Source organism: Sminthopsis crassicaudata, chromosome 6 (assembly GCF_048593235.1).
Source record: "Sminthopsis crassicaudata isolate SCR6 chromosome 6, ASM4859323v1, whole genome shotgun sequence".
Lineage (NCBI taxonomy): Eukaryota > Metazoa > Chordata > Mammalia > Dasyuromorphia > Dasyuridae > Sminthopsis > Sminthopsis crassicaudata.
In genome coordinates this window covers 94,770,290-94,792,987 of record NC_133622.1, presented here as the reverse complement: position 1 = coordinate 94,792,987, position 22,698 = coordinate 94,770,290, and the positions used below count along the sequence as shown (strand labels likewise).

Genomic DNA, 22,698 nt, shown 5'->3' with positions numbered 1-22,698 from the left:
GTGTGCACAGCTTGATAACTTTTTGAGCATAGTTCCAAATTGCTCTCCAGAATGGCTGGATGTATTCACAATTCCACCAACATTGTATCAGTATCCCTGTTTTCCCACATCCTCTCCAACATTGTGCATTATCTTTCCCTGTCATTCTAGCCAATCTGACAGGTGCGTAGTTATCTTCCATTCTTTTTGATTCGAATTAGAAGTTTCATGAGTTTTCTTGCTATGACGACTTTTTAGACTGTGCTTCAAAATATTATATTTAGTAAATATATGTATATACACACATATATAGTCATATAAATGCTAGTAAACACTATTAAATACTATTTGAACTATTTTATGTTTTGAAAACTACACATTTTTGACAACTAAGCAATATCAGCACTAGTATAGGAAAATTGTTTTCTCAAAAAATTTCAATATTCTCTGTCATTAGTATAATGAGAAATCAAATTTTTTAAATGGAATTTTGTTCTCCCATATTTATTTAATGATTCTAAGACAACTTCTTCTAAGTAAGGTCCCTGATATTATTTCAAAATCTGTATTTAGAATTTTGTTGTTGATGATACCTCTGAGTAAAATAAAAGTCTCATAATAGTTTGACTTACACTAGAGAATAGTAGAAGGGCAAACATCTAATTATCAAACTCTATAAGTATCTATAAAATTGAAATTAAGATCATATATTTGTAGTTGAAAGGAAATTTTAATAGAAATATCCATCTTTTAAAGAGCAGCAATAACCAACAAGTTAAAATTAATCATCAAATTTAAACTCCAAATTGTAGTTTGCTTTAAAAAAAGTCATAGCTAGTTTTAAAAACTTTGAATTGATTGCTAAGAATTTGAAATATTGTATTCAGCATGAATTCCATAGTCAAGACAAAATAAGTAGTTTATTCATCAAATATTTATTGAATATTTATTACAGAAGTAAGCAAAAAGTTAAAATTAACTATATAATTATAACTGCTAGCAACAATTTACTGAAATTCATGTCTAATTTTAAAACTTGTTAATTTATTTATTAAAAACTTACTGTTTTTATCATGAATACTGTAGCCAAGACAAAAATAAGTCCTTTTTTCATTTATTCTTCAAATCTTCATTTAGCATCTAATATGTGCAAGTCAGTATAACCTCAATCTTCAAGAAAAAGAATCATTGCATAGCCAGCTTTAGCATTTTGGCATCTTGATTCCTGAATTCTACAATCTGAAAAGTAATTGATATTGCATGTTTCTTTAACAGGATCATGCAAGCAAAGATCTGGAAGAACAGTTGCGGGCCGTGTCCAGTGTGGATGAACTTATGACAGTCCTTTATCCAGAATATTGGAAAATGTTTAAATGTCAGTTGAGGAAAGGGGGCTGGCAACAAAATGGGGAGCACCCCAGTCCTGATACAAGAGAAGAGAATGTCAAATTCGCTGCAGCACATTATAATGCAGAGATCTTGAAAAGTAAGTTCAGGAAAGAAAATGTGTAATCAGTCCTGGTAATGAAATCAGAGTGGGGGGAATATCCTTCCTCAAATGCCGCCCCACCAAATGAATACGTGAATTTTTATATACAGCCTTTAGAACTTCATGTGCTAAAAGAAAGTAATTGATTTTTAAAAGAAAACATTTATATCTTATTTGGTAGTAATCCTCATTGCAACCAAATTGGGTGAAATAAATTTGTGTTTCTCATTAGCTCCATCATTTGTTGTTTGGGGTCCTGAAGGATGGAGCAGTGAATGTCTTTTTATCTATATACCTATAAGTATATATTTATTATGCATGCTCATTCGTACCAATGTAAGTATTCTCCATCTTATAAATCATCTGATCATTTCTTCAAGCAAGGTTTCCTAAAGGCTATATATGATTGATTATTCAGAGATAATGATTGGCTTCAGTAGAAATTATTTGACTATACAGTCAAAAGAATACTGGATCTGGAATCAGGAGAACTGGGCTCAAATCCTGCCTTTTTCATTTACTATCTGTGTGATTTTTAGATGTCTCTTAATTTCATTCAGTCTCATATGCCTCATCTTTAAAATGAAGAAGTTGAACTAGATGGCCTTAGAAGCCACTTCCAATGAAATATTCAATTTCGGATCTTTATGAATCCCATGACATCTTCTAGGTAAGCCCTATGAGGAAAATGGACATATACAATAAGTAAGGCATTTTTTATCCAGTACTCCTCAGTTTCCTTTAGAGGATGATGTTATATTGAATTAATGGCAGTTCTTTAGTTGTTAAATAAAATAATCCATATTTCCTAGTTTTGTTGAATTTGAATGTGTTGATATTTATAATTTGAGGCAAAAATCAATGCATATTAAAATATCTTTTTCTCTAATAAAGTATTTTGAGTTTTGACTTTTTTGTTTGTTTTTGTTGTTTTGTTTTCTTTTGTTTGTTTTAGTGGCAGAGAACAGACTAGAAAATTTGAAAACTGCATCAATTATAACAGGGATTATAATTTAAACATTTGGGTTTATAAATGGGCCTTTTGTATTTCAGAGCCATAGAGGAATTCAATGTGAATGGCCCAGAATCACTGCATGTTAGAGCCAAAAGGGGTCATACAGGTGAAGAAAGCTGAAGCCCAGTAAAAAGCAGAACCAAGATTAAAATTCAAGTCTTAGAAGTCCTTGGCTTACAAGTGTATTATTCTTTCCACTATATCATGCATAGGCAAAGATAACTAGCTTGCAAAAAGAGAGCAGGATATACTATCTTATTTATAGAAATACTTACACTTTATGCAGATGCAGTGTTGCCACTTTTTGGATTTCCCAGAAAGCTCTTCTGAGGATATTGGACAGCATCCAGCACCCTCTCCTCATTTGCATTTGATTTAATGAGAATAAGGCAATGATGCTTGTTTTTGTTTGAAAACCACAAAGAGAGTTATGTTGAAGAAAACTGACATGATAACATTGCTTTATAATTTGTAAATAGTAGATATTAAACTCTTAATCTCTGGAGCAAAGGAAAAAAACTTCACATAGATCCCTTGGACTGGTCTTTGTAGTTGTTCACAAAGTGTAAAACCTTGGATTGCTGAAATTTGTAGAAAAGGTTACCTTTGAAAATTTCCTCAGATGGTATGTGAGCTCTTCTGCTACTTATTCCAATAATTGGGATTCTAAGTTCCCACTTCTTTGTTTAAATTCTATATTTCACCAGATAAAGCACCTAAGAGTATGAACATGTTGGTTTTATTCTAAATGTGAGTGATCTCCTGCTGCCATGTTTTCTTTATAACTTATGGACTTCCCTATGACTCGGCAGGTATTGATAATGAGTGGAGAAAGACTCAGTGCATGCCACGTGAGGTGTGTATAGATGTGGGGAAAGAGTTTGGAGCAGCAACAAACACCTTCTTTAAACCTCCATGTGTATCCATCTACAGATGTGGGGGTTGCTGCAACAGTGAGGGACTGCAGTGTATGAACACCAGCACAAGTTACCTCAGCAAGACGGTAGGTATTTCAGCCATGCTTTTAGATCACTTTTAATGAATATATACCTGTCAAAGTGGGAAGGTTCTGATTATGTATTTATAGGGGCTTTGAATAGAGATCTAACCAGTTCAGAAAATATTCTTTGGGAATCAAAATGTATTTCTTACTAAGACTGTGATTTTTTTGTTGTTGTTTTGTTTTATTTTGTTTGTTTTTTTAAGGAAGCCTTAAAGAGAAACAGAAATGCTTGATGAGGCTGGTACAAAGCTAATTAAATAAAATTAAAATTATTTTTAGGTTAAAAGCATAAAAGTTGTAATTTAGGTACATATGTGTACATATATATAGATAGATAGATAGATAGATAGATAGATAGATATGTTTATATCTATAGATATATGGCAAATAAAACCATGTATGTATGCATATATATATAATGATTTGGTTATTTTTAAGTACAGATTTAGTTCCTCTACACATGGAAATATGACAAATTATTTTGTAAGGTTATCTAGAATAATCAATGGAATGGAAATTGACTAGAGTTCAACAAAATCACAATCATTTCAACGTTTACTAAGTGCCTAGTATCTGCAAGATACTGTACTGGACACTAGAGATACAAAGACAAAACAAATAGTTCTGATACTACATCTAGAGTGTTTTGTATAATATGTGCTTTCTCTAAGTTTAAATTTTAAGGGTTTTGGTGAGCAGGGAAACATGTAAAGTTTAAATTTATAAATGGCCCATTCCTAACTAATGTATATGGGGGGCAAGGTGTGTGTGTGTGTGTGTGTGTGTGTGTGTGTGTGTGTGTGTGTGTGTGTATTATGGGTCATATATGGAAGAAAAGACTCACTGTCAATGCAGCTGTGTATATGACTTATTATAACTATGCAACTGAGTATCATATTGTTGATGGAGGTTTGAAATGGTGTGTGTTTATAGACAAAAATATGTAGGAGAATGGTGATCTAGGCTGGACTAATTCAAATTCTACATAACCAAAGTAAATTCTTGTGGTATTAAAATATTTTTCCAACAAATTTTCAAGGCTACAGTTGGCAGAAAAAAATTTCAAATCAACTTCAAAATGTAATCTGGTCATATTCTCTCATATAATCACCTGCAAGAGCCCAGCAGAAGAATCTTGTTAAAATACATGGTAATTTGAAAATCTAGTCTTTCTTTTTTGAATGTGGTTTGTATGATGTTGGTATTAGCAATTATGTGAGTGGAGGGTGTGAAGAGGAGAAGCCTGAGGTCTAATCAAACCCATACTCTGTTACTTCATTTCCCCCATCTGCATTCTGTTACCCATATAGAAGAATTGTAACTTTTTACCATACTAATGATTTCTTGAATGAATTATACATGTCTTTGCAAGAAATAAGCTGAGAATCATTCATGTAAAATTCTAGTTGACTTATTTTCTGCCATATCTACTCATCACCATTTTGAAAGAACAAATCTACCTATTTTCTTTTTCAAAATTTCTTTCCATCCTTTTCAGATAATAATTGCAAGGAAAAATAATTCTATAAACCTGAATTTCCTGTTTAACTTTCCTGGTTCTAAACCCCAAATTAAGAAAAATTGTATAGGGTGATTTTGGATCTTATATTCTTCATATGTTTGTCCCATTACACAGCTTTTTAAACAAAGTTGTAAGTATTCTAGTCTTTAAACATTTCCCAATTTTGTTGTTGCTAAGTTACTTTCAATTGTGTCTTACTCTTTGTGATCTCAATTGTGATTTAATAAAGATACTGGAGTGTTTTGCTATTTCCATCTTTTGCTCATTTTACAGATGAGGAACTGAGGCAAACAGAGTTAAGTGACTTGCCCAGGGTCACACATTTAGTAAGAGGTCTGAGGACAGATTTGAACTTCCTGATTCCAACCTAAGCACTCTATTGCACCACTTATAGCAAAAATGATATAATCATATTCATGTCACATATAAAGAAAAGACATTGATTTAACTTTCATAAAACTATAAAGAGATTATCCATAGAATTATATGGCTGGGATTTGTTAACAGTTGGAGTTATAATCAAATTGGGAGGCTTTTCACTATTTAACAAACTTTGATAAATAAACATTGGAAAATACAAAAATTGTACAAATTTTAAATGCAAGAGACTAGGAAAGAATAGGATTTTAGATTTTTGTTGTTATAAGGTATTTCATTAAAATAATAGCTAGTCAATCAACTAAGGAATTGTTGCTTGAAATTGTGTACTATTTTGAATAAGTTGATATTAGCTTAACAAGATTTTACTTGGTACAGCTTTTGCATCTTACTACTGAAGCATAAACATTCTTTCTAAAATCCTTTTATAAATATTAAAATTCCTGCATTGGTAAGTGTCGAACTGTATTATCAATTAAGTACTTGGAATCTCTATTTTCTAAGTCACTGATTCATTTCACTATTAAATAGAAAATGATTATGTTGCTCAAATATTCTTCAAAAAGAATGATCTCTTTACCAAATTTATCATTATTACAAAAATGTTACTGTTTTGCATTAATATTAAGTTACACATACAAGAATTAGATTTCATTTCTTTTCTGCTTTATGTATAAATTTTTCTGGCTTTTTTATAAATGAAATAGTTGAAGTAGATGGTCTGCTAAGCTTCATTTCCAGAAGTCCTGTTTTCAAATCTCACTTCTGAAACTCCCCAGATCTGTTATCCTAAGTCAATTTTTTCTTCCTCTTCCTCTCTCTCATTTGTATAATGTAGGGGATGGATTGGATAATCTCAAATTCCTTTTTTTCAACCTTTAAATCTATGATCCTATAATCCTAAAACCAAATAGATGATCCAGATCTTTGGGAAATTAAAAAATAGATACTTTCTTGTTTATAATATCATAAAAGTATGATTTTGAAGATTATTTTTCCCCAAAGGATTCCCATCATCTGTGTTGTTCATTTGTTTTAGTGATGTCTGACTTTTTATGACCTTATTTGGGGTTTTCTTGGCAAAGATACAGCATTGGTTTGCCACTTCCTTGTCTAGCTCATTTTACGGACGAGGAATTAAACTAAACAGGTTTAAGTTATAAGGTCAGAAATTACCTCATGAAGATGAATCATCCTGATTTCAAACCACCATCTATCCATGCTATTACCTAGCTGCTCCTCTATCCGTAGTCTAGTTTTTTTTTTTTTTTTAATCAGTTTCATTTTAAGTATCATTTTGTTTCACGTGAAGGGAATATCCATAAAAATAAAATTTTAATGTGTCATGATTCTAATTTGGGACATATGTAATATCATTTCTCGATATAATGTTGGATTTAAAGTATGTCAAGCTGATCTTCAGAAAATTTTATTGCCTTTTTTTTTTTAAACAGATTCAAGCATATATATCTTTAAATATGGTAAAGGATATATCTAGGACTTAGGAGACTTAGCTTCAAGTGCTTTGATACATACTATGTTATGATCCTAAACAAATCATTTAACTTTCAAGTGAATAAGGTAATTGCAAAATTATAAATTACAGGAAAATTGTTAATTTTCATTGATTTAATGAATGGCATATATTGGAAAGGGCCCAAGCGGAAAAACTGGAGAAAATGTTAAAGGATTTAAGTATCCTTTTTACCAAAAAAGGTAAAATTTAATCTTTTAGGTGGCTTTAGCCAACTTCTGTAATATGTTTCAGTAATTAGAATTTTTTAAGCTTCTGTATCTCTCAACACCTTTAGCAGAAGGATGAGAAACTTTTCTTCTCAAGACCTATTTTTGCTTCTGTATTATTGTACCACAGTTAAATTATTTGCATAAAAACACATGACCTGCATTTTGTTAATACCTAGTGTTTCCAAAGCTGAATCATTTTATCTTTGTAGTTATCCTACTACTTTATGTTTTCACATTGAAGATCCTTTGTGTACTTAGCCACTATTCAAATAAATGGCTATTTGTGACAAATCCCTTGGAAGGGGATTAGAGCTGAGGTTCAACATGTCAGAAGCCAGCCTGCCTAAAAGTCTTGGCTTAGGTGCTGAAGCACCTAAGGTGGCCAATAGGAAAAAAAAATGCTGAACTTGGCATCAGGAAACATGGGTTTGAATCCTGTCTTAGTTGATAGGTAAGAGACAAATTATTTGGCTATTACACAGGATTCTTGAGAGGAAAGTACTTTTCATGATGCTGACAAATGTGTAATCACTTTTCTTACAATTTTTAAAAATCATCTCCTTAAAATTTTATATTTCCTTCTCATCTGGAAACAAAAATGAAAATAGAGGTATGCAAGGTAAGGAGATACCTAGGACATATTTTTCAAGGGATACACAATGGACATTTTAAATATTGCTTTTATTTTTAATGCCAAGAAAATGCCACTTTCCATGCCACATTGATATTTATTTTATAATAAGGCAAGTCATATGTGTTTAATGAAAGCTCAAAGCCCAGCAAACAGGCAATTTTTCAGTCATGGGAGTTGGGAATGCTACCAGGAGTGATTTCCAAAGCTCATCAAAGATGTGCAAAAACATTTTCCTGGTCTGCACTTAATTATTCTTTACTATCATGAGAAAAGCTGACCTTTTCATCTAAAAATAAATATTTTAATGATTTATGGTTGCAAATTTTAAGGGTACCCCTTTTAATTATCTTTCAACTTTGAAAGTAAGTATAATACTCAATTTCCATGTTGACTGATGTCAATAAAGTCCCAAATTCCATATTATTTTTATGAAATATTATCTGTTTCTTTGTGATGTAAGCAAAATGGAAACATAAGCTTTTAGTTAGATTTTTATTAACCTCGATTCTTGAACCTGTTTTTCTTAATTACTGTTTGAATAACTGCACTCCAATAAAACCGCTTTCTTCCATAATCTTATAATATAATAATTTATATCATGCATTTAAAAACATTATTCTAGGAGGGGTCCAGAGATTTCACCAGGCTGTCAAAAAGGCATGCAACATGGAAAAATGTTAAAAGCCCTTGCTTTGGATAGAATTTAAGCTGGGAAATTTTAGCACATAAATGTGAATTATCACTCCTGAAATCAATAGTATAGTTAATTCACACAGTCAAATACATACAAGCTGTTTTTTTTAATAGTTTTTATTTATCAGATATATGCATAGGTAATTTTCCAGCATTGACAATTGCCAAACCTTTTGTTCTAATTTTTCCTCTCCTTCCCCCCCCCCCATGGCAGGTTGATCAATACATGTTAAATATGTTAAATATAAATTAAATACAATATAATACAAGCTATTTTTAAATGGCTACCTTGCCACATAAGGCTTAGGTCAAGCTTGGAAAATGATAGGCATAGAGAAGTTTTTTTAAAGCTGTCCAAGCATATTATTGAATAAAGCTCTGACTACAAAGCAAAGTCAAGTGCAGGTGATATTTTACATTGAGCTGTCCAAATAATAATATATTCAGTGATGGTTTGTCTTAAATCTTCTGTCACCTTAGATTGGTTGCCACCTAAGACTCACTCCTGAACTCTTTTCTCTTTTTATACTAGGTTATTAGCTAATAAAGTGGATAGAATATTGAATGGAGAGTAAGAAAGACTTGAATTCAAATTCCACCATAGATACTATATGTGACCTTAGACAAGTCACTTAACAGCCTCCGTTGCCTTTGTAAAGCAAAGATAAAAATAGTAAATACCTCCATAGATTAAAATAAGAATCAAATGCTACAACATATAGAAAGCACTTTTCAAGCTATAAAGTACTATAAAATGTTATTATTATCAATAAAATAATTATTTTAACATCCTTATAGTAGTTTGGTTGTTTTATCCCATTTCCATGGATTTGGTTATTACCTATATACAGATACTCTAAATGCTATATATCCAGCCCTAATCTTCTCCCAGTCCTACTTCCTGACTGCCTTAAAGACATCTCCATCTAGATTTTGCATCAGAAATTCATATCTAACATGTCCAAAACTAAAATTACAATCTCCACCAAACCAGTCTTTCCTAGGACACTTTCATCCTTGTACTCACTCAATTTTGCAACTCTGAGTACTCTTTCCTCTCCTTTATCCCATAGCCCCATGTCAAATTATTTACCAAGTCCTATTGGACAAATCACCAAACCTTGCCAAGTCTTCAAGGTATTTTCATCAATAAAATTAAGAGGCTGCATTAGATGCCTTTTAAAGTTCTTTTCAACTCTAGAGCTATGTTCTTATAGCCCTGCAATTTCACCATTTGAATCTCAAGTTCATATTTGACATATATCGTATTGACAAAATAATTGCAACAGGCACAGATCAGGAAAGACATATCACTATATCTTCAAAAATATCATGTGATTCTAAGATAAAACTCATTAGCCCAGTATTTAAGGCCCTGTGTGATATAATTCCAGTTTGCCTCATTCTAGTTTTATTTCCCATTATTCCCTTTCACATACTTGATTATTTCAGTTATAACTAGCCTCAAAAGGCCAATGTCATATCAAAATTTGATTACTAATAATTCTCCAAACTTAACTTGTAATTTACTGTCTTCTTGCATTATCTCCAACCTGGGAAGCAAATATGCATATTCTCAACCTTTCAGAAGTCTAATTTTACTTGAAGGCTCAGTTCAGAGACCATGGAGATGTTTACAGTCATAATCTGGGAGGTATTCTCAGAATAGCACAGTTGAAAACATTCTCTCCTTCAACAAATATCCATAGAACCCTTTGCCTGCAAAAGTGCTTAGCATCACCTTTTCCTATATTATACTTATCTATATCCATAAGTCTCTACACATCCACCCCGTCTAGAGTTGCCAGAGCTTTACTTCCTCATAGCTTCTAGATCTAATACTAATACCCTATCCAGCCTAGCTCTTACTGCCTGAACATAGAACATGATCTGCTACCATTCAGTATCATTCCCCTCAGCTGATTGATCTATGTGGGGGGTTAGATTCATCCTTGTTCTCTATAGCTATTTTCAAATTCTCCCCTTCCCATCTCTGGTGTGCAGGCTTGTTGAGCCCTTTGAAAGGCTTGTCATTCTTCTTTCATGTCCACTTGCCACCCAAATTTTACCTGTGGCTCCAAGAAGCAGTAATGTGTACAGTAGGCACACCACAGTAAAACCACCTTGGAGATGAACTAAACAAGGATGATGGTAACCAATAGGCCTCAAATCCCATGGTGTGTTAGTGGAATGTCTATCCCAAACAGATAACTACTTTCCCCAATTGAATGGATAGATGAAAACAATTTGTTCCAAAGGCCATGAAGCAGCCTCCAGGGAACACTTAGAGCCTGATAAGACATCAAAGAAGCCAAAGTCATCCATTGCATTCCAGGCCTTTGATGAGTCTGGAAAAGAATGAGACTGATAACTTTGTGCAACTCTGCCTTACTTAAATCCAGTTCATGTGCAAGTCAAAGACATTATCCCATAAAAAGTTGAGGTTATTTGCTATAAATTTCTCCTTTTTCCACTCCTTATCTTAAATCATTCATATTCCCTTCTGCCATGATCTCTTCCTTCATCCCGTCTCACATAATAGGGTAGTCTTACTCTTTACCTGTTCTCTACCTACTCAATCACATTACTTCCCATTTCTTTCAACAGATGGGCTTCTGTTATTCTTACTCTGTCACTTATTTTTAGTCTTTTCTTTTCCACTGGCTTATTCCATACTGCCTACAAACATTTATGTTTCCACTGTTTTGAAAAAAACTCTTATTTGATCCTTCAATACTTACTAAGTAACAAAATATGTCTCTTCTGGTTTTTGTAGTTAAACTTTTCTCAGTCTTCTTAATGTCTTATAATCCCACTTACGAGTCTGATCTCTTCATTGCCAAATCTAATAGCCTTTTCTCAGTTCTCCTTCTCTTTGACTTCTCTAAAGCCTTTGGAATTTGATCACTTTTCTGTTCTTGATATTCTCCTCTTTAGGCTTTCAGGACACCATTCTCTCCTAGTTCTCTTCCAGTCTATACATAACTCCTTAGTATCCTTTGTTGAAATTTTATTCAAATTATGTCCTCTAACTTTAGGAGCTCCACAGGACTCATTTCTTGGGCCCTGTTCTCTTCTTCTTTTATATTAATTGTATCTTAGTTTCCTTGGATTTAATTACCATCTATATTATACTGGTGATTCTCACATCTATATATCTTTCCCTAACCTGTCTGCTGACCTGCAATTTCATATCTTCAAATATTTCAGGCTGGATGTATAGTAGATATCTTTAAACTCAGTATGATTAAAAATAGAACTAATTACCTTTCTCTCTAAATTCACCCTAACTCCTACCTTTTTACTGTAGAGAGCAAAACCATCCTCGTAGTTCCTCAGTCTTGCAATATAGAGGTCATCCTGAATGCCTTACTTTTTCTTCCAGCCCCCTCCCTCATCCTCTCCCTCCAAACCATATCCAACTTGTTGCCAAAGTCTGTTGATTTCACCTTTCCTACATCTCTTGAATATGATCTCCTCTCTTTTCTGTCATTATCCCAACTCTGGTGCAGGTCCTAAAATACTGCAATAGCCCCCTGATAGATCTGCTTGCCTAATCATTCCCTTCTTTAATGTGTACTCTATTTCAGGGGTTCTCAAACTATGGCCCGAGGGCCAGATGCAGCCTGCTGAGGTCCTTTATGAGGCCTACAGGGTTATGGCAAATGGGCTGAGGGGAGGAGCCAGAGTGTGAGCTTTTGTTTTTACTGTAGTCCGGCTCTCCAATAGTCTGAGGGACAGTGAACTGGCCCCCTATTTAAAAAGTTTGAGGACCACTGCATTCCACTACTAAAGTAACCATGTTATTTTGCCTACTCAATAAACTCCAATGGCTTCCTATTGACTCCAATATCTAATAAGAAATCCTTTATCCTTCCGTGTTCCTTATAATCTAATATATCTAATCCCTTAAACCTTTTCAATACTCCCTGAAATGTACCCTTCAATCCAGATCACTTGCTTCCTCTCTATCTTCCACTCTATTTCACAGCTCCCAGCATTTTCTGTGGCTGACTTCCATGCCAGGAATGTACTCCTTTTTTATCTCTTCAACAAAATTTCATCTTTTACAGGAAACTTTTCCTAACTCCTCTTAATTCTAGAGCTTTCTGTCTCTTAATTATTTCCCATTTATCTTATATATAATTTATATATATATATATATATATATATATATATATATATATATATATATTAGTTTGCATATTGTCTCCCCCATTAGATTGTGAGTTCCTTGAGGGCAGAGAATGTGTTTTCCTTTTTTTTTTTTTTTTTTTTTTTTTTTAAATCCTTAGTACTTTAGCACAGGACTTGGCACATATAGGTACTTAATAGATGTTTATTAATGAATATTTGGGAGTGACTATATCTAAAATATCAACTACCTTGTAATTGCTCTATGATGATCCTCTCAAAAACTTTTCTAGGTTAATCCTTGTATAAATTGCATATGGCTAATTACCATACTCATATTCTTTGTCATTGTGTAGGAACTTCCATAGCTCAGTCTCCATAAGCAAATCTTCAAGAACCCAGGCTCATCTATCCACCATGATGAGGCATCAAAGGAAGACTTTAATGGAAGAGTAGTAGCCATTCAAAATGTCCCAAATATTATACAACAGTATTGTGACTTTTGTGACACCCTGTATTATAGGTTAACATGATACATAGCATTCAGTGGACACTTAATAAATGAAATCTAATTGATTAAATATGTTTTTCTATGTTGCCTAGAAACTTAAATAATCATTTATAACATTCTTTCCTTGAATAATATGTATGATAAATATCAAATTTCTGATTTATAAACATATTTTTGAAATATAATTTATTCATACACTGTAAACTACCTTTAAAATATCAGCATCATTCATTTCCTTAAAAATTATAGGTTTTTTTTCCCTTAAAGAGTAAATTGTGTCTTTATTTGAGATTTCTCTGTTCCATTTCTTTCATATCTTTTTTATTAGACCAAGTACTCAAAATTTTCATAAATCCTGCTCTAAAAAAAAGCAAAACCAAGTTTCATAGTTAATTTATACCCAGCAGCATAGTTGTAATTTTGCCAATACATACCTTATTTTGAAAGGTTTGTAGATCTTTCAGGATCAACATTTTTTGAAGGAAGATGAAAAATTGAGCAGTGAACCTTAAGGGTGTAATTTCTTAGAAACTCTATTTAAAACACTCACATTATCAGGGATAATCTCTAAAGAAAAGCATCTTTCTCCAAAGAGTTTAAAATTAATTCCAGCAGGGCTTTTCTGTTAAAAACAAATGAGGAATATTATAAGCTATAAATATAACATACTGGCATACAGCTATTGAATACTCTATCAAACTATTGCCATTCTATAAGCAAGTTAGAGAGAAGATCTAAAGCAAGATTCCCAGACAACTTTAAGACAAAGTTTTGCTTCTCAATTAGACAAAACTCCCAAATCAAGATATTTCACTATTGCCTTCAATAAAGTATTTCCATGTTTATCAACCTCTTCAGGTAATTCTTCCTTAAGTCCACCCTAAATCCCTAATGATTTAGTTTAAGTTCATTTCATTATGGTCTTAACTCAATGCCAATAGGGAAGAGTTGGTCATTATTTTCCACTTAGATCCTGTACTTTAAAGACCATTCCTGAATTAATAATGTTTAAAATCATCCAAGAGGATTTGTCTCCTACATCTTCATGAGAGAAATGTGTACATATACCACCACTGGTGCAAGTGATAAGCTGCTAACCAATTGCTGATTGCTTGCTTGATTTAGTTGCTCCATTAGTAACTGAGCGGTTCAATTCTAAGGTTCAAACAAGCTGGTCATGTGGAACAATGTTATATAGCATAATTTAGTTAACATTTTGTTTAGCCAACACTAATCTCACTACTGAAAGTTAAATTCTTATGGTCTCTTTAAGGAATTCAAGTGAATACTGTGATTTGTTGTTGTTGTTGTTGATATCTATGAAATAGTTTGGATTCATTGTGTGTAAAATATTCAGCAGCAACTGAGGGAATTCCAAATTAGTTTGGGCTTCTATTTTTTAGACCTAACCTGGAATGTCATTGAAATAGGGAAGACTTGATAAAGTAACAGAATATACTAAAGCAGATTAATACTTGCTCTATAATTTGTAGGTTTAGAGAACAGCCCAGCATAGTGAGAGGTGAAGTGACTTGCCCATGGTTATAAATCAGTTTTTGTTTGTTTGTTTGTTTGTTTTCAGAAAGGAACTTGAACCCAAGGCCTCCTGACTCTGGGGCCAGCTTTCTATCCACCAAACTAAGCTGCATTTCTTAGTTTCATATAGGTCAAGAATAGTAAAACTGCAACTCGAGTTAGGTCTTTTAATTGCAACAATGTTGTTTTTTTTTTTTCCCCAGTGCCATATTTCATATTTTAATAAAAGGGATCTCTTAGCAAAGACTATATCATCAATCTAATAATTTCCATAGAAAACTATGAATACATTTACATGCAAAATAAGTTTTGCAAATATCTATATATTGTTTCTAGATAGTTGAAATATTCTGGGAATGAGGTAATCTGAATGAGTTGATTTTCCATTTGACTAAGACGTAACTATTTACATTTTTAGAATTTTTGAATTGGAACAATTTCTTATTGACTATATATTTAGATCCACATATATGTGTATGTATGCTTTTTAACAGTAAGTATACTTGATTCCACTCTTCAAGGATCTGTAAGCTTGTCATTCATTCCCTCTGCAAAAAAAGATTGTAGCAAATTCTCACTTTACTAAAAACAAACAAAATTTGTGACTTGTTGTGGCCAGAGTTGTGTCACAAAGAAAGTAATGCTCCCTAATTATCTTCCTCAATATAGCTACATTGAGCCTTGAATATATACATCTAATCCACTGGCTTGCCAATAAATGCAGCCATTCCAACTTAAATAGATCTTGTCAAAGCTTGTGCAGTACTGAAATAGTTTTAGAAGACCCAAGGAACTCAATGCTACATTAAACCATTATAGTAGGGCAGGGAATACTTAACATCATTATTAGGCTTAACATAATTATTTTAAAAAAACAGTATATCGAAGCTTTAAGAGACTTCAGAAATCAGGGGCAGCTAGTTAGTGTAGTGGATAGAGCACCAGCCCTGAAGTCAGGAGGACCTGGATTCAAATATGACTTCAAACACAGCACTTCCTGTCTGTGTGACTCTGGGCAGGTCACTTAATTAATCCCAAGAGAGAGAGAGAAAGAAAGAGAGAGAGAGAGAGAGAGAGAGAGAGAGAGAGAGAGAGAGAGAGAGAGAGAGAGAGAGAGAGAGAGAGAGAGAGAGAAAGGCAGACAGACACTTCAGAGACTAGTCCAATTCTCTCTTTTTTATAGATGAGGAACTTGAAAGTCAGAGAGAGTGGGGAACTAATTTATACAAAGTCAAACTTCTCAATGTTGAAAAAACAAATTTTCCTGATTTCCCAATTTTCACTCTTGCTTGATAACAGTATTATTGCCACAGGGCAGTTAGGTGGCACAGGAATTAGAGTGCCCATCCTGGAGTCAGGAAGACACATCTTTGTAAATTCAAAACTAACCTCAGACAAGTACTTACTAATCTGTGTGATCCTGGGCAAATTACTTCACTTCTATCTCACTTTCCTCAATCTGCAAAATGAGCTGGAAAAGAAAATAGCAAAACACTCCAATATCTTTGCCAAGGAAACCTCAAGTGGGATCATGAAGAGCTGGGCCCAATTGAAACAATGTTACAAAGATCATTATTAATAATATCTATTGTATTTTGAGGCTATTGGTTTGCATAAAACTACTTGCTACTGTTTCAGATTAGATTGTTTCAGTTAACATTACAGTGAACAGAACAGTGAAAAATTAGACATGTTTCAGTTCTTCAGGTCTTGTCAGGAAGCTCTCCCACCTCTTAATCCTGACCACTGATCAGCTTCTATCCCCTCCCCCTAACGTTGAATCTGTTGTAACTGGCTTTACTCTTCATCTCTCATGTAAAATTGAGCAAAAAAAAAAAATATTTCATTACTTCTTTAACAAAGAAATGTAGTTGGGCTTTTTTTCACTTCCAGAATCACTGTTATTTTTGATGGTTGATGTTGCCTTTTTTTCAAGTAGGGTTTTGCTTTATATGTATTTATTCATCAAAAGGAAATAAATCCCTACAGAAAAAAACAAACCCCAAAATAAAAATATCATAGAACATTAGTACTAGAAGGACCGTTAATGAACATCTTAGCTAGTCAACTATCCTTATATTACAGAGGAGGCAAGAAATTCCCAGAGACATGAAAATGACTGCCCATGGGCACACAGTTAATTGGAAAGATAACTGGCACATGAATAAGGTTGCTTTACTTCTAACTCTATACCATTTCTTTTACATTAATCTAGCTCCTATAGGTGTCCATCTAAAGTCATCACAGTATGGTATATAGTTAAATGTCGATAGAGAAGTGGATAAGTGAATAGATATGTATTGCAATATATACATATATTTATATTCACTATACTGAATATAGTAGTAGTTACAAATTTTGGGATTAGATCATAATATTGGTTCTTTTCTGTCTCTAAGTAAACAGGTATGATTCCAGGGAAATGACTTATTCATTTCTAAAAATAATTATCTTTTCTTCTTTTGGCTCAATATTTTTACTGACTCAGTAAGTATTTCAATTACGAACTATAAAGAAATTTCTCAATTTAGATGTTTTTGCCAAACAGCATTCTGGCACATTTTTATAGGAAAAGAGAAGTTAAAAATGAAAAGTAAGGGAGGAAAGAGAGTATGAAGTTTTAATTTTTTTTTCTATGAGAGTGAGAAAATGACAGCTACAGAAAGTAATGATTGATGTGAGAGAAGGAAAAATATTTAATGAACATTGAATAAGCTTTTTACACCAATTAAAAAGTTATTAAAGAGGTAGTACATTTTGGTTTCATTTTTTCAGCAAGGTCAGTCTTCTTTCTATGAATGCTGATGATAAGTCCTCTAAGTATACATGAAATAGTGTTGAAGACTTGTGATTAGAAAATAATAATAATAATAATAAGTCTCCTCATGAGTTCTCTTATCTTAGGCCGTGTCTTGGTCAATGGATAGACATTTCCAGACCCATCAAACATTCTAGTTTAGTAGGAACTAATAGAGTTTGTTCTGAATTGCCAGCAGTTTTGAAATCCACTGTGAGCAGCTCCATGTCACAATGAGACATGGGAGAAGGATGTTTCTTATTTATCACAATGAGAAAGATATTTACTTCATACTTGACTCACTAGCCAGGTAGAACTGCAATTCTCAAAGGAAGCATTTCTAATAATTGTAAACAGATAGGTATTTTTAAACAGGAATATGCTTACTTGAAACATATTTTCCTTAGAATTATACATTTACATTTTTTTTATGCCTGAGTGCTTTTCTTTGTGATCCCATTTGGATATGCAGTCAGCTGAAAGACAAAAAAATATATCAAGGTTCCATAGTCAAATCCTCCATGTAATTTAGCTCCTACTCCTCCCTCAGGATTCCTGGCATACTATATTCTAGTTAACTTCTTGACATAGGTTGAATTAGTGATAGTGGTGGGGTACAGTGCTGGGCCTGGAGTTAGTAAGACTCATTTTTTGTGAGTTCAAATCTGGCCTCAGACATTTATTAGCTGTGTCTCTAGAAAAGTCACTTAACCCTGTTTGCCTTAGTTTCCACATATATAAAATGAGCTGCAGAAAGTATCTTTGTCAGGCAAGAAAATGATAAATGGGATCATGAAAAATCAGATGTGATGAAACAACTGAATAACAACAAAGTGACAATGTCAATCAATACATTATATATTATCAAAAATTAATTTCTTTTTAAAGTATAAGTGACTATAAATTATATAAATATATATAATATATATAATAAATATATAAACTATAAAAAGTTCAGTTATTTCCTTCTGACTTCCCTAAATGACTGTCTTGCACATCCTCATAGGATACATAGATTGCATTTAAAAAAACTTTTCTAAACTATCCTATATCTAATTTTCATGCTATTCTTTCTATTCTGACTATACAAATCTGACTATTTTTCACAGGTCAGGAAATAACATTTGCTTTAGTGAGGTGCCATGGGGGCCAGCTATTAATTATCTGGTTCCAACTTTTAATTGAAAGTATTTTGCTCATGCACTGGAACTAAATCTCAGGGCTGTGTTTGTTAGCATGGTGAGAAAACATATATAGGAGATGACCAGTCTAGGTCAATTATTATTCAAGAAACATGAGTTAAACACCTACCCTTCATAACTCTTTCCTAAGAACACTCCACAGTTTTAACAGTACAGAATGATGTATTACTGTTAAAAACACATTGCAAGTAACTAAGTCTATAGACAAAAAATAAGATAAAGCTATTTTAAAAATCGAGAACATAAGTTGTGTTCAAAGTGGATTTACTTTCTCTGAATGTTTGCAGTCTTTATTCCAAGAACATAATCCAAACAAACTTTGTTCCCTAACTACCCTTGCAATTATTTCCTTTATCTATTATTTTATATTTTTCTGTTTTGTCTTTGTGTTGAGATGTCTTCTTTCTTTTATACTATTTAAAGCTATTAAATAAGTACTTATAAAATAAAAGATGCTTACTGAAGTATCAAGTGTTATATTTTGTGTATTTCAAGGTTCTTTTTACTGTATTATCTTGCTTGCTATTCTCCCCAGAGACTGTATATACACACATATATGCAGAAAGAAAAACGTTTATGTATACACATATACCTATTTCTATGTGTGTATATGTGTTATTCAGAGAGAGCACTTATATATCAAAATACCTTTGTTTATAAATATTTGTTGAATTAATGTATTTTTTGAGCAGATGTAGGAGACTTCTTTCTTCTAGTGGCAGAAATTTGCTCTTTATTTTGCTTTTTTTTTTTTTTTTTAACTTTTCCTTTTATTTATTCTAGATAGATGAAAGAGATTCTTTCCTTATCTTTTTTCATTAGCCAAAATCAAATCTTTGATTTCCCCCCTTTTTTCTTCCCCCTCAAAATACTGAAAGATTAATTTGAATTTTAGAAATAATTGATTTGATATCCTGAGATATATAATTCATTAGTATGGTATTTTGTCCATTGATACAGTTTAAAACCCATCAATACCTTTGCAGCTAATTACATGTCATGATGACAACCTGGTGATCATGAGTCTAAGGGATAATTTGTTTTTCAGTTGAAAGACACAAGTACATCATTGTCTATTTACTCAAAATCTTTCCATCTTGATCAAACTTGTGAGAGTTTGGAATATATTAGCATTGTTTTTGAAAACCCAAAGTCCCTTCCAGAAATAAATGAAATCCACAATCTTTCCACAGTTGAAGTTTTCCATAGGTTTGACTGCTCCAAAATATACATAGATAAATAGATAGATAGATAGATAGATAGATAGATAGATAGATAGATAGATAGATAGATAGATAGATATAGATATTACATAGATATATACATATAGATATATATAGGATATAGATATATAGATATAGCTGTAGAGGGCTGAAACTCGGAAAAGGTGTATTTGAATCTCAGACCACAGAGCACTTAAGGCTAATTACATATTTGTTGTGAGATAATGGCTCTCTATACATATATTTAGATGAGATGATGATGTGATGGCTCTCCTCACCATTGCTGAATGTGTGATGGTGAGGTAATTGTAGGCAAGGATTGGAGGGCTAAGGAAGAGAAATCAGGGTCACTCGGCTAGAAAGTCTTAATTGTCTGAGATCAGATTTGAACTCAGGTCCTCCTGACTTCAGGGCTGGTGCTCTATCCATTGTGCCACCTAGCACATCAAATAGGTAATTAACCTATGGTCTGAGATTCAAGTACACCATTTCAGAGTTTCAGCCCTCTACATATATCAGTACATATATGTGTAACATACACATATATAAATATTTTGGGGAAAGATATATGTATATGTGTATGTATTATATATTATATATACAAACATAAAATGTATATATTAATATTTATATATATATTTGCTTGTGTGTACGTATGTGTTGGTGTGTATGTACACACATACGTAGTCATGAAATTTGGCTTAGGAATCAAAATAAGAAATGGATATAGATTAACTAGTTTTGCTCATATCTGTATTATTGTAGGAGTAGCAATGATTAATACAAACCCATCCCTAAATCTGTCTCCCAAACTAAATGCCATCTAAAACTTTGAAATCATAGCAAGTGATTGGAGGGCATGTAGTTTTTATAGTTCTAATGATATTTCCCTTATCTTAATACAAAAAATAATAATGTGAAAATGCAGCCAAATTATATTTTAAATTTTAAAGTCTAAGCTCATCAGTCATTTAACATGTCATTTCATTTTCACAATGTTATTATTCTTTTAAAAATTATATTTAAAGACTCTGGAATTTAAAATCAATATTAGTCCACTGAAATATTTTCTTATTTGTATGTTTCATAAGGAAAAAATATTATTAGAGGGAAGAAAAATTGGAATTTTTCATGAATACAAAATCTAAAACAGACTTGTTATAGTCAGGATCATTTTATAAATCTCTGCCCTCAGCATGAAATGAAATGATTTGTCTCATATTCAACTTAATCTTGTTCATTATAACTGAAATCTCTTTCCATTAAAATGTCAATGGCTGCTCAGTAATGCCTGTTAGTAAGCATTCATTGCATTCTCTTTTTTTCCATTTTTAAAAAGTGTAATATGAATGAATTCCTAAAGTATCAGTAAACTTCTTTGTTACAGAACCTGCATACTCAAATTATATTAAATGTCTTAATTTAAACCCATTAGTTCTGTGTTAAATTCATAATTTTGTGACTAAGATGGATACATTTTATAGTGCTTTTCTAAAATGTTTCTTTAAAAGTATTGAACATTTGTTTATTCTAATATAAGGTCCATATTGCTTTTACTACTAAAAAGATATGAAATATTCCCTATAATGAGATAAAGATGGCAAAAAAGTAAAATGTTCTTATGTATAATACATATATATGCATATTTAATAAAAACAAAAAACTGGAATTTTATTTACATTTGTTAACAGAATTTATATAATTGCTGCTATTTTTCCCCCCTTTCTCTGTAGTTGTTTGAGATTACAGTGCCTCTCTCTCATGGCCCCAAGCCAGTTACCATCAGTTTTGCCAATCATACCTCCTGCCGATGCATGTCTAAACTGGATGTTTATAGACAAGTTCATTCAATTATTAGACGTTCCCTGCCAGCAACACAGTCACAGTGAGTATGAACTCAATCTTTGTTTCTGAATCCTATGCCACCAATATGAAACAATCTAGAAAGTAACAGCAAAGCTACCAGTATCCTATTCACTTATTATAGAAAGCTAAGGTAAAGTCAAATGTACAGGATACTATAAAAGCAGAATTAAATAATAATTATATAATAATATAGTTAAACATATATATGTAATATTTACAAATACACTTTATAATATATCATAAACTATAGTATAATATGAATAATACACATAACAACAGGGCAAAATTCATAAATTACCCCTGAACTCTATGTCCTAGTAAATTATAACAGAAAAATTATCACATCCTTGTCTGGTCTTGTATTAAAGGAAACACATCATGAATTTGTTTTCATATTAAAATCACTTGTACTTTTGAGTGTTATAGGATGCATGGCTTCAGTGATATAAGTTCTGATGCTAGCAACACATATCAGAAATGCTTCCCAGCATTTGTGAGTTTCTAAAGCCAGTTTTATGAGAAGTCTTTTCAAACTTATATGGATTGATATTTGGATAACAAAAGTACACTCTTTTTCTGGGCTTATTATTAATCTTGCCAGATTTGTAGAATCTGCTAGAATTTGCATTCCCTTGGCATATTCCCCATGAACTGAGGATCACTTCCATATTGAGGAAAAGAAATCATTTTGCTTGTATTAAATGTTTTCCTATTTCTATTACATTTCCTATTTTTTGTAAAATTAGAGGTCTATATCACATATTCTTATCCATATACATATGCATATTGAGCAATATATGTAGATAATTTAAATGGAAAGAAGGACCATAGCCCCTCATTTCTATTTTTCTACTCTCATATTTTTGATGATTTCACAAATGGCAGCACTTATGCCCCAAGGTCAGATAAAAGAGTCTGAAAGTAAATTTATATATTGAGAATATTGTCATTACCCATTACCAAGTGATAG

At 32.4% G+C, this 22,698-nt stretch overlaps 1 protein-coding gene across 1 annotated transcript in view; it reads left to right on the top strand.

The window, feature by feature from the left end:
• VEGFC (vascular endothelial growth factor C) overlaps nt 1-22,698 on the top strand; it is a 154,530-nt gene that overhangs the window by 105,146 nt on the left and 26,686 nt on the right. The window contains exons 2-4 of the mRNA XM_074276507.1: nt 1,255-1,465; nt 3,296-3,486; nt 21,596-21,747. Of these exons, the coding sequence (XP_074132608.1) occupies nt 1,255-1,465; nt 3,296-3,486; nt 21,596-21,747 (554 nt within the window). The remainder of the gene's footprint in view (nt 1-1,254; nt 1,466-3,295; nt 3,487-21,595; nt 21,748-22,698) is intronic.